Source organism: Peromyscus californicus, unplaced genomic scaffold, assembly GCF_007827085.1.
Source record: "Peromyscus californicus insignis strain IS unplaced genomic scaffold, ASM782708v3 Scaffold_10__1_contigs__length_136768540, whole genome shotgun sequence".
NCBI lineage: Eukaryota > Metazoa > Chordata > Mammalia > Rodentia > Cricetidae > Peromyscus > Peromyscus californicus.
Window position 1 is genome coordinate 31,086,936 of NW_026294391.1, and position 13,285 is coordinate 31,100,220.

At 40.4% G+C, this 13,285-nt stretch overlaps 1 protein-coding gene across 5 annotated transcripts in view; it reads right to left on the reverse strand.

Annotated features, from left to right (window-relative positions):
- The window catches only part of Map7d2 (MAP7 domain containing 2), a 130,592-nt gene that overhangs the window by 75,366 nt on the left and 41,941 nt on the right, over positions 1 to 13,285 (reverse strand). For all 5 annotated transcript variants that reach the window (XM_052727860.1, XM_052727939.1, XM_052727685.1 and 2 more), the window contains exon 2: positions 819 to 896. In XM_052727860.1, the coding sequence (XP_052583820.1) occupies positions 819 to 896 (78 nt within the window). The remainder of the gene's footprint in view (positions 1 to 818; positions 897 to 13,285) is intronic.

Genomic DNA, 13,285 nt, shown 5'->3' on the forward strand with positions numbered 1-13,285 from the left:
AGGCAGATCTCTGTGAGTTCAAGGGCCAGCCTGGTCTACAGAGCGAGCTCCAGGATAGGCACCAAAACTACACAGAGAAACCCTGTCTCGAAAAACCAATAAATAGTTAGATAGATAGATAGATAGATAGATAGATAGATAGATAGATAGATAAGCAAGCAAATAAATAAATAAATAAAAGCCTTTCTCAACTGGGCATACTGTTGTAATGCAGAAAATGAGTGTCCGTTTTCTAAGTTTTATTGAGGATGGCCCTTCTAGATACCAAAAGAGAAGGTGGACACACACAGCAGATACCAGAGGGCATCAGGTCTTTCCTCAGATCAGAGGAAGCAATTATTTTGTTGTGTTTATGTGTATGGGTATTTTGCCTGCATGTATGTATTGCACCATGTGTGTGCAGTGTCCAGTGAGACCAGAAGAGGGCATTGGACCCCCTAGGACTGGAGTTACAGACAGTTGTGAGCTGAAATGTGTGTGCTGGGAATCAAGCCTGTGCTCTTTAGAAGAGCAGCCAGTCCTGTTAACCACTGAACCATTTCTCCAGCCCTAGTGGAAGCAATTGTTGTCCACAGCTCCAAGGATACTATGTAGGACAAGTGGAGGTCCCATATCTGCTGAGTAAATGAACTGTTCAGAGAATTATGCAGTGTTTGTGATCACTGCCAGTCACTGTGTGAGTTCACCCTCAATTCTCTAAACTTCTCTACCAAGTCTTAGTTCTCTTGCCATTCATTCACAGATTTCTAAGGTCCTCAGAAATGACACTACCTCATTTATACTTTCTTGGACTTCAGCAGCCCAAGTATACAACTTACCCAGACATTTTTCTCTTTCTTCTCGTCTCTCTTTGGCCAATCTTTGTCTCTCATCTGATTTTAAAAATCCATCCATGCCTATGAGACAAAAAATATGATTGCTAGAGATGGTTGGTTATATGGCCCTGGGCATGGATATACACATGTGTTATCCATTGCCACCAATTCATTTCAAGGAACTCACTTCCCATCACACATTCTCAGCCAGCCCTAACAATTCAGGGGCAGCAGTCATGGCTTCCACATGTGCTTGCCAATGAGTGGTGCAGTGGTGCTGACAACCATTTAGTTAATTCTTGTCACAAGGCCTGGCCCTGGAGGGGGTCAGAAATGCAATTGACACAGAAACCCAGCAGTGTTCAGAGAAGCTCACCAGTCCTATTCTAATCTGGCTTGTGGGTCCAGCACAGAATAATTTAGGGGAGAAGAAAAGCTAAAAGGTGAATATGCTTTTGGATATCAATTATTATACAGACAGAAAAAGATTTAATTTTCTGAAATAATCTATTGTGATGAAGTCATACAAGCACCTTAGGAGAGCACTGTAAAATGCAACCCTCCAGTTTAATTTTAGTTCTTCCAAGTTTGCTTTGATATCAATCTTAGTATCTCAGAACTACAAAGAAAAAATGAATATAATATACTCCTACATATTTACCATTCAAATATTGGTAACAACTAAGATGAAACAAATAACAGCTACCAAAAAACATGTCCAGGAAATATCCCTGCATCTCCATATCCCCATCCCATTCTCTACAAGGCCCTAAAGGGCTTTCTAAATTCAAGATTAAATAAATAAGGGCTATTTAAGTTTAGAATAATTTGCTGCAATTGGTTACTATTGGTTGTTCATGAAAATTAGCTATATACGGCTTAAGCATATCATTCTGGAGAAACAAGAATTTTAATGCAACCACAATCTCAGTGCCTGGGCCCTTCTTCTCTGGGAACATCATACCAACTTCATAGTATGTTTTCTTGCCATACTAATCTGCACTTCTAGTGACTCTTCTATTTGCTATTCAAACGAGAGTCAGGGAAGCCAGGCCTACAGTGTAGGTACTGGAGGGGGGACGACATGACAAATTGAGTTGTCATGATTTCCAACATAAATTTGGTTTTGCAGTGTAAATTATGTATCAGGTATATTAAAGCTCAAGAGACAAGTACTAGAAAAATACAACCCCTGACTACAAGTGACATGATCCGTGTTTGTTTTTAGTCAATTCTTAATTATTATTAGACTGTCAACAATATGAATGTCATCATGGACTTAAAGACCCAACTCCAACTCATTCCAGGCTCCCCACAATGTGACTCCCTTTTCAATTTTACCTCAGCACCATCCCCACATCTTCTAGCTTACATTGCCCGCCTCTTCCACCACCACCACCATTGCCATCTTGTTAACCTCACCTACCTTCAAGACTCCAAGATCCATGATGCCCCATGCTCCCATACAATTAGTGAAGCCCTTACTCCATCCTTCTTTCCTGTGCAGATCTCTGTAACTTGGCCTCCCTGGCAGCCTCCAGAGCTATGTATAACTGAGATAGCTCTAGGTTTGCCCAGTTCCAACTACCACCTCTTACCCAGTGTCTCCAAGACACACACACACAGTGCTGTACGGAAGCCATGAAGTTAGTGTTAGAGGAGTAAGAAGAAAACATCAGATCTTTCTTATCTTAAAACACTTTTAGGTTTGAATCTCTACCTCAAGTTCCACTGGTATGACTTTGTTCTGTCTGAGAAGCTATAAAAACCACGAGGCCTGGTCAGATGCAGCCACCAGTACCCATACCGACGTGCCTACCCAAGCCTTAATTGGCACACCACACCACAATCTTGATGATAACAGGTCTGCTTTACATCTGAGGCAAGTCTGGGGACTTATCAAAATATTAGAAAAAGAAAAACTGGAAAGAAGAAGAAAAAAAATGGCGGTCAAAAAGCTGAAACTGCCCATAAACACCCTGAGGCTTTACAAGGCTTTTCCATGGACATGCAAGGTCTCAGGCTGCCCTCTTGTGGACATATATAAGAGACACAAATTTCTCTTCCAGAAAATGTTTATGATCAGGGTCATGGTCACCATCAGCAGCTTCATCATAATAGAGATGACAATCAAGCAGTTACTATGGATCAACTGCAGCCAGGCAGGGTGGTAGCACATGCATGCCTTTAATCTCAGTCCTTAAGAAGTAAAGACATGAGCATTATTTGTTTCTCTCTCAGACTAATGGTTTGGAAATATTTACTCAGCTCTATCTTAGAGACTGATCTGGATGGAGAATGGGTGAAAGCCATAGGACTCTGGGAACAACTTAGGTTCCTTCTGGCTTAAGCAAGCAATTCAGCTTTGCCTCACTGATAGCAAACAGCCTAACATTGGTAATCTGGAATCTCTGTGCTATCCATTTGGTAGCCATAAACTACACATAACTATTTAAATGTAAAGTAATCCAAATTAAATACAAGTTTAGGCTGTGGGTGTAACTAATTGATGAAATGATTGCCTAGCAGTACAAGGTCCTGGATTCAATCCTTGATACTCAAAACAAACAAATATGAGTTCAGTTCCCAGGTCACATAGCACACATTAGGCACTCCATAGGCATAATGAATGGATTGCTACGCTACTGCACAGGAATGGTGGAGAAGCCTGGCAGCTCACTCCTGTGATTCTCTCCCCTGAAGTTTAGTGATGCTGACTCAGATGAAGAAAAAGAATATATGAGTTCAATCAAGACTGAAGTTTCACTGGGTGTGGTAGTTTGAATAAGAATGGCCCCCATAGGCTCATATATTTGAATGTTTGGTTCCAGTTAGTGGAACTGTTTGGGAAGGATTAGAAGATGTGGCCTTGTTGGAGGAGGTTTTCCACTGGGGGTAGGCTTTGAGGTTTCAAAATCCCACACTAGGCCCAGTCTGTCTCTGCCTTTGTCTCTCTCTCACTACCTGCTGCCTGCAGGTCAGGATATAAAGCTCTCAGCTACTGATCCAGTGTCATGCTTGATTGCTTCCCACCATGATGATCATGGACTAACCCCCTGAAACTATAAGCAAGTTCCCAATTAAATACTTCATGAGTTGCCTTGGTCATGGTGTCTCTTCCCAGCAACTGAACAGTAACTATGATACTGGGTAAGACACTTAAGGTCCCAACCTCCCCTTCCTCCTCACAGCATATGTCTCTCCTATTTAATGGTACAAACATTTCAAGAACATTCCCTTTTAAAGAAAAGGTAAATAACTCATCTCCAGCTTCTACTTTTTCACTACTGACAAAGCTTGAGGCTGACAAGAAACCTCTAGACTCATCCCAAGGTAAGGAGAGACAGAAAATAAATGAAATGTCCATGGACTTGATCAGATATGACTAACAACAAAACAGCTAAATTTAAGCCAGAGGAATCATGAGAGATTAACATGAACACCAATGTCAGGAAATGCTTTCTAAAGAAATGATATATTCAAGGATTTAATTCCAAAAGTAAGTCTGTGTCATCTAAAACCATAAAGTTTGTTTTCATGTCCAGTCATCCTCTATCCTACTGTGCTTCACATGTGAACATTTGTTTCTTCTCTCTTCTTAAAAAACCAGAGACACAATTTTATCCTGTAAGCCCCCATAAGAACAGGTGGCTAACAGAACTGTGCTCATCAGGGGTTATGAGGGCAGGAGTAATAGGAAGTAGACAGCTATAATGGGCATGAGGGGAAGAGGGTCCTTGGGGTGACAGAAAGGTTATTTTGACTGCATTAATATCAACACATTGGTTGTGACATTGCATTATAGTTTAGAGATCTCTCTGTAATATTTTCCATAACTGCATGTAAATCAACAATGACCTCAAAATAGATACATTTAACTATGAAGAAAACAAATCTGGTTCAAGGATGAAGCCCTGGGATGGACCCAACCCAAAGAGATAGAGCAGGATACCTTAGCTGAGATAGCCTATTCAGAAGGTGCTGTGTTAGAGATACCCCTGTTCCCATTCTAGATGTAGTTAACACTTGCCAAGGCGCATTCAGATAAATGTGTGCCTCTGAAACACAATTAATCAATACAAAATAAAAAAAGTGATACGAAGCAAGCAAATAACAGTATAATCACACACTTCACTGATACACTATTAGTTGGAATAACTTCCTGTTATCTTTGAGCTGTAGCAACATATTCTTAAAACTCATTTTGAAATAAATTTTATTAGCATGAAGCACTCTACTAGAATATTAATGAGTTAATAGCAGTCAATTATCCAGGGTACTAGTAAGAATTATTATTGAAATTCAAAGTTTCTAATGGAAGCCATCTGTTTTGTTTTAAAAATTTAATTGAAGAGTGAATTTTATTTTATTATTTATCTTGGCTTTCTGAGAAAGGATCTTGCTATGTAGCCAAAATCATGCATTCCTCCTACTTCAGCCTTTAAGTTACTGGGATTACAGGCATATGTATCACCACATCTGGCTCTGAACAAGAATATTTTTAAATAACCTTAAATTACACTCAGTCTGTGCAATGAAACTTCAATGTCTAGGGGTTGGAATGAAGAGCTTGTATGAGAGCAAGTATAATGAAAGCCCTCACTTTCTGTGGAGAGTCCTCCCATATCCCTTCATAAAGGGTCAGGTAAACTCTGGCCCGGTAGCTACATGGGTACTGACTTAACAGTGGTTCTGGTTTATACTGTGACTCTCTTTTAAACACATGGAAACGAGACCACTACTTCCCAGCCTTTAGCTACACAGTAGAGTCACCTGGGAAACTGTGCGGATCGTTGTCAACTTGACACAAACCATAGTCATTTGAGAGGAGGGAACCTCAATTAAGAAAATGTCTCTACAAGATTGGTCTGTAAGCAACCCTGTAAGGCATTTTCTTAATTGGGAAGGTGGGCAGACCATTGTGGGTGGTGCCATCCCCAGGTTGGTGGTCCTGGGTTCTATAAGAAAGCAGGCTGAGCAAGCCAGGAGAAGCAAGCCAGTTAGCAGCACCCCTCCATGGCCTCTACATCAGCTCCTGCCTCCAGGTTCCTGCCCTGTTTGTGTTCCTGTCCTGACTTCTTTTGACAATGAACTGTGATGTGGAAGCATAAACCAAATAAACCCTTTCCTCCCCAAGTTGCTTTGGTCATGGTGTTTCATCACAGCAATTGTAACCCTAAGGCAGGAATTTTAAAAAACCATACAGATGCTAGGATCTCCTTTCAGATTCTAGTTCAGTTATTCTCAGGCACAGCCTGGGCCTTGGTGCCTTACAAATTCCCCGCCAGATTCTCATGTGCATCCAAGCATGAGAATTATCCTAGACAACAGTTCTCTGGGTGAAGGGGGCTTATAAAAGCAGAAAGCAAGTTGCTTTCCTGAGTTTCAATGGACTGGGATGGAAAGGGAGACAGTCTGTTTCTAACAAGCTCCCAGTAAGGCTGATCCCATTGGTTCAGGGCCCACAATTAAGAACCACTATTTTAGACCAATTGTAGAGCCCTGCCCGTGGCTCCAGAGCCTTGCAGAAGGGCTATCAAGTAAATTTACAGAGTCCTCAATCACTTGCTCCAGTGCTTCCCTCATGTATGATCACACGACAGGATCTGTTTATTGTTCCCTCGCCCTGTAAGCTCTTGTCATCTCTGAGTTCCCAGCACCATGCAGATCAGAAGTACTTAAAGATGATGAATAAATGGGTCATAAATATGTTCCATTGATGGAAACCTCCCATTTGTTGAGCAACCTAACTTTGTATCCCAAGTGCCCTTAAAAATAACCAACTTGCTGGGTGAGGTGGAACAAAGCCTTTAATCTCAGCACTCAGCAGGCAGAAGCAGGTGGATCTCTGAATTTGTACATGGCAAACTACAGGCCCTTCAGGGTCACAATGTTGTATCCCTCACAGCCGTTTGTCCTCTTTACTGTGCATTGGTGTTCTTCCCCTTGTCTTCTAAAGAGGTATTTATTTGTGGTATGGGGATTGAACTCAAGAGCATTTTGTGCATGCAAGAGCAAGCTCTCTACCAATGACCTAAATCCCCAGGCCTCCTTTTAAAAACTTTATGTTAATACAGGGTCTTACTAAGTTGCTCAGGAGGGCCTTGGACTTGCAATCCTCCTGTTGCAGCTTCCCGAATAGCTTGGATTACAGACCTGGCAAATATCTTTTGCTATGCTGGGTATTAAACCCAGGGCACTGTGCATGCCAGGAAAGATGGTACCAACAAGCCCCAGACCCAGCACTCTCTCCCTGAGGTCCTCAAGCACAGGAAGCTCCACCTCCATTGGCTCCCTCTCACTGTCTCCCTTTATAGGGTATTGGACAGGATAGAAGCTTCTCTTAAGATTTTTGTGCTGGGGGACGGGCTCAGGGACTTCAACTACAAGAGATATGATTCTTAAGGATAGAACCTGTATCCTATTTCCTCCTGTAGACTTCAGAGGATCTATTGCATTGTTATACAAAGTGACTATTCAACTTATGAAGGGGAAGCAGTAATATGTACTGCATATCTACTGTATGCCAGACCCAGTGTGGGTACTAAGACATGCTTTCTTACTTCCGACTATAATGGGATTATATCACTAGCAATCCATGGAGCCTGTTTAATGATCAAAGGAATTTATTTGGGGGTTAACTCACAAGACAGAATAAAGGAATTTGTGGCAGGATCCTGGAAGGGTGGAGCCACGGTCCAACGTGGTTCTCTGGCGAGCTCTGCCCTGGTCTGTACCAGCATCCAAAACCATGAGGTAGTGAAGAGAGGAGAGTGAGCGTAAATGCATTCCAGGTCTTAAGGGTCTCCCAGTGGCCATGCCCCAGGGGAATGTACCTCAAAGTCATAGGCAGGTGTAACAGTTACCTGCTACCTCACTAGGGGTGGTGCTTCAGGGCATGGCTCAAACAGCCACCCACTACATCTCCCCCTTTTGTCTAAATAAGAAAGTTCTAACCTAATACAAAACTATATACAATAGGAATGATTATTAAATATTGTCCAGGAGAAATAGCGGATAATGACCTAAGCAAAATGGAACTACAACCAAAAAGAACATCAAACAAGAGACACATACTAAAATCCAGAGATGTCCAGAACATAGGTAAATGGTATGTTAGAGAGGTTATTCCAAAAGCTGTCCTATCCTGAAGAATCTGAATCTAGTACTTAGTATGTTCTAGCTAAGATATGAGAAGATTGTAACTATAATAGGTCTTTAACCCCATCAAAGACCTGAAAAGGAATATAATAATACCAGAGAAAATGGGAAATGCACACATGCAACTTTTGGAAATCTTTCGAGAATAGACAGAGACAGCTGGCAGCCTGGACAGTCACCTAAAGTTTCTCAGCACCATTGGGGCATCCAATTTGGCTACAGGCCTAGAATGTCTGACAGACCATTTTCAGAAGCAGGAATTATGAAAGACCATCTTACCCTGTCTTGGCAGAGTTCAGTAGTCGCTTTTCCTTGTGTCCCGCTCATCCAGAAAGGACAGCATTCATACTGTCAGCAGTTGAGGTAAGGGCAGTTCTTTGCCCAGCAGGCCATTATGCACCGGGAAGAAGACAAACTTCCAAACAGAGTGTCTTAAAAGCCCAACATTCTCTCAGGATCAGATTGGTGCTGCCAGGAGTAATCGTGTCTCACGTCAACAGAATTCTAAGTTATTTAAATGTCATATTCTCTAGGTCTATGAAGTGTTTGAAGATTGCCTGTCCATCTGACCTATGTATCTGTAAACCTGGACAACCTAACTAACATAACTAGAGAGATGACAAACATGGGTGACTATAAATCTGTAAATCTTATCTACCTAAATAACCTAAGGACTATGGCTTCATATAAACAAGGTAAAAACAATGACCTCAAAATTGTGACAATACACAAAATATCTTAGACAGCAGTAAAATGTATAGTGCAATGTGCAATATGACAACAATATCCTTAATATGTATCAATATACAAAATATCCTAAACAGAGGTAGTACATACATACAGTATGACGAATACAATTTTACATTTGTATCAATATGCAAGATATTTCAAATAGGAGTAAAATAAATGTACAAGAAATATAGTTTTGTATTTGTATTAATATACAAATTATCTTAAATAGGAATATAAAAATAGTTCACATTTGTATCAATATACAAGAATCTATAACCATGCAAATTATCTAAGTCCCAGGGATGGTACCACCCACAACAGGCTGGACCCTCTTCCATCACTCACTAAGAAAATGTCCTACAGGCCTTTTTACAGCCCAATCTTATAAAATTGAAGTTCTCTCCTCTCAGGTGACTCTAGCTTGTGTAAAATTGAGATAAAACTAGCCAATACACCCAGACAATGCACAAGATTCTGAGAAAGAAAGCAGCATCACACACTGCTCAGTTCTGAGGCATTCTTTTACACAGCAGCAGAAGCAAAAGGCCAGTCAAATGACACATTATAAGCAAACCAGCAGCACTTTCTGAGCATCTACTGCCCTGAAACCAGTTCCACAGTAGCCTGTGCTGTTTAGCCTCACCTGTTCATGGATACTGGTCCTTGACCATGTACCTTACTTCTCAGATGGAATCAATCTGTGATGGTTCATGTTACTTTATCAGTCACCATGTCCTGAAAGGCACTCCCACTGTGGCTCCCAGTAAAGTAGCCCCCATAAATGACACCAACTGACAATAAATGATCAAGGCCCTTTGTCTTTGATCAACAGACCTGAAGAGACTCCTCCATGGAAGTGCAGAAACACAATTCACAGGACCAAGAGGTACAATGATTTGGATTGGTTTGAGTGTGCCCCAAGGCTTCATGTATCAAAATTAAATCTCCATTCTGAGGTCCTCTGGTCTCCATGTACACATAGGTGAATGAACACATAGGTGAGTGCACAAGCACACACATGTGCACACATCATTCATACAACATACACATACACACACATACACACAACTGTATAAATTAAACCCAATTATTCTGTTTAAGAGGTGGGGTCTTCATGAGATTAGGATTAGATAAGATCAATTTGGTGGCATCCTTATTATTACATTCTGCAACTTTTTATAAGAGAGAAACAGACATATGTGCTCCCCATCTCTTGCTCTGTCAAGTTCTGTGCCATCTTGGAATCCTACCAGAAAGATTATTACTATGTGAGGCTCCCTGATTATTTGCCTCCAGAAGCACGAGTCAAATGTCTTTTATTTAGAAAGTAGCCTGTGTCTGGTGTTTCATTATAGTGGCAAAAAATGGACTGATACAATAGATGATAATAATAATAACAATAGTAATAATAATATAGTAATATAGTAATAATAATAATAGTAATAATGATAGACCCAAGCATGGTGACATAAACCTTCAATCCCAACATTTGGGAGGCAAAGGATCTCTGTAAGTTAGAGAGAGGCTAGCCTGGTCTACATAGTGAGTTTCAAGCCAGTCAAGGCTACACAGTTAAGATGCTGTCTCAACAAGATGATGTCTCAACAAAATTAGTAGTAACTATAATACAGCAAGAGGTTAAGGCTCCAAAGGATGGAGTTTGACTAGCTAAAGCCATGAAAAAAGGAATTAAGTGAATAGGAAACATTGTGGAGGACAACTAATAAGTTTAAGGTTTCTTTCTCTTCCTCCCTTCCTTCTGAAACAAAATATCATGTAGCACAAACTGGCTTCAGACTCACTGTGTAGCCAAGGATAACCTTAACTTCTGATGATCACTGTGCCTCTACCTCTAGAGTACTGGAATTATAAATATGAGCTCACATCAAAACAACAACAAAACAATGTAATGGTTTTCATCTGTAATCCCAGCATTCCTATGTCAAGATGGGAGGCAGAGACAGGAGAGTTGCCCAGAATGTTCATGGGGCCAGCTAACCTGGAGTATGCAGCCCAGCAGCAGAAACAAGAGAGACCCTACATCAACAAGGTGGGAGGCAAGAACTCACACCTGAAAATTGTCTTCTGACTTTTACACATGTACTGTGGAATTTGTGCAAGCACACAGATGCATATACAAACACATACACATTAAATACATATTAAAAATAATTAGGTCAATTTCTGTTTGTCAGTGTGGTGGTACATGCCTATAATCCCAGCACTTGGGAAACTGAAGCAAGAGAATTATGAGTTCAAGTCCTGCCTGGGCTATACAAGCAAGACCTAATCTCAAAAGGGGATTAAGAAATTGCCAGCAATAATAAATGTGTTGTCATTATTACATGAAATGATACATGTAGAGAACTTTCTAAGCAGCGCCCATTATTTCAAGAGGAGTTATAGTTCCATACTAAAGAAATGGAAACTCAAAAAAGGCAAGTGACCCAGCCAGTATCACATATGAAGTGGGAGGATTCTGATCCTTTTTCTCTGACACTTAATCCAGTATGATTTCTTCTAGTTTCTGATGTTCTCCTGGGAGTAGGGAAGTGAGATGAGATACCTATCAGTGAGAGGCAGAAAGTGGAAAATTCAGACTGGGTAATGGCATATGTGAAAATATGCAAGGAAAAAAGTTAATTCCTGAAATCTCACTGAACATTATTATGTGAACTTAAATCATTTGACCAAACCTAGACTTTTTCATTATAGAGGAGAGTATATTGATTTTGGTGAGGGTGTGATGCTGGGTTCTGAATCTAGGACCTCACATGTGCTAGCCAAGCATTCTGCCACTGAGCTATATTCCCAACCCAGATATACTACTTGCATTCAGAAATATCACTTATTCCTAGCTCACAGTTTTCATTTCAATGCTCCAAATCAGAAGCCATTTTATAAGGTCACTAAACTTTTCATTACAATTTCTTTCAGCACAGAGCTAAATCTCAATTCCTTCAATAATTTAGGATAACTGCTTTAGTACAATGGATCATGATGTAAGTCAACAGCAAGAAATAAAAGATTTTTTTTTCTTCCTAGCAACTACAACATTTTTTTCAAAATGAAATCCAAGTCCATTAAAGTCACTATGAGGATATCAGTAAATAATCCTTACCAGTATTAAAATCAGAGCTTAATCAGACCCATGTACGATTCACACACAAAAGAAAATGCTGAGAAGTCAATTTAGCATGTTATTGGCACTTTCAAAATTTCCAAACCATGAAATTTCAGAGGGAAGGGCTCTATAAGAGCCCAGTCGAGTCAGACAAATGAGCATGTTGCATCCTTTGCTATCCTTGAAAAGAGTTCTGCCCTTACCTTCCTGACTTCCTACATGTATTCGAGTCTGGAATATGCAAGTTCTTGGGTACTGGTTACATAAATGCAGAATTCAGGTACAAAGAATTTCAGGACTTCAAGAAGTGAGTCAGTCTGGACTGGTGGACACTGGAAAGGGAGCAAATACTATGGGGATTGGAGAGTGAAAGAGAAAAGGAAATGGTAGCTGGAAGGCAAAGGAGTAGAGAGCTATGTTAAGTTGCCACCAGGAAGAATTCTTGTTAGGAACTGAGGAAGGCAAAGGGTATAAGAGACTCTTAGAAGGTATGGCTTCTATGTATGTGTGTGCCAGAACAAACACACACATACTGGGAGCTAGAGGAATGGGCAAAGGGCTGCAGGTTAGAAATTCATCTCTTTTCTCATCACCAGTAAAGCATGAATTGCTTTCAACCTCTTTTGGCTACTGAGTATTATTTCTTTGACTATCATACAGGATTTCTAGTATTTATTTGTGATCTTTTAGTTCCATTTAATTACTAATGGTTAAAATTATTATTACTATTATTACCGTGTGTGTGTGTGTGGTGCTGGGGAATAAGCCCAGGGCCTTCTGTATACTAGGCATACACTCTACCACTGGACTACCTACCCATCTCTAGGATATTTAATTTTAGAATAAATATCTAAACAGAAAATAACCTCGGGAGAATTGCAAGATTATACACATATTCTGTCTGACTAGAGCAGAGCAAATTAGCATCTACTTGAAATATGTACCTCAGTAAAATACATTTCTTATAATAATTTAGTAACTCTTATGATAATTTTCTGAAGAGTGGGGGTTCTACTACAATAATTCTTGAGCTTTACCACCTATCAGAAACCCTTAAAGGCTTATTAAAAACAGATTGCAAGCCCAGAATGGTTGTACAGGCCTATAATCCCAGCACTGGAAGACAGAGGCAGGAAGATGGTGGGTCTGAGATCAGGCTAGGCTGCACAGACTCACTCTGTTTCAAAAGCAATAAACAAGAAACAAGGGCTGGATATATAGCTCTATAGTAGAACACTTGCCACAGTCCAGGGCTTGCTCTCCCACACTTTAAAATAAAACAGTGGATTGCTGGGCTTCACAACCAAGAGTTACTGACTTAGCAGGTCTGGGGGGGTCAAAGGACATGAGAATTTACAGTTCTGTAAGTGTTCAAGTGAACCATGCTGATCTGGAGGCTGTATTTTTAAAAATATTTATTTTTATTTATGTGTACATGAGTGTCTGCTGAGTG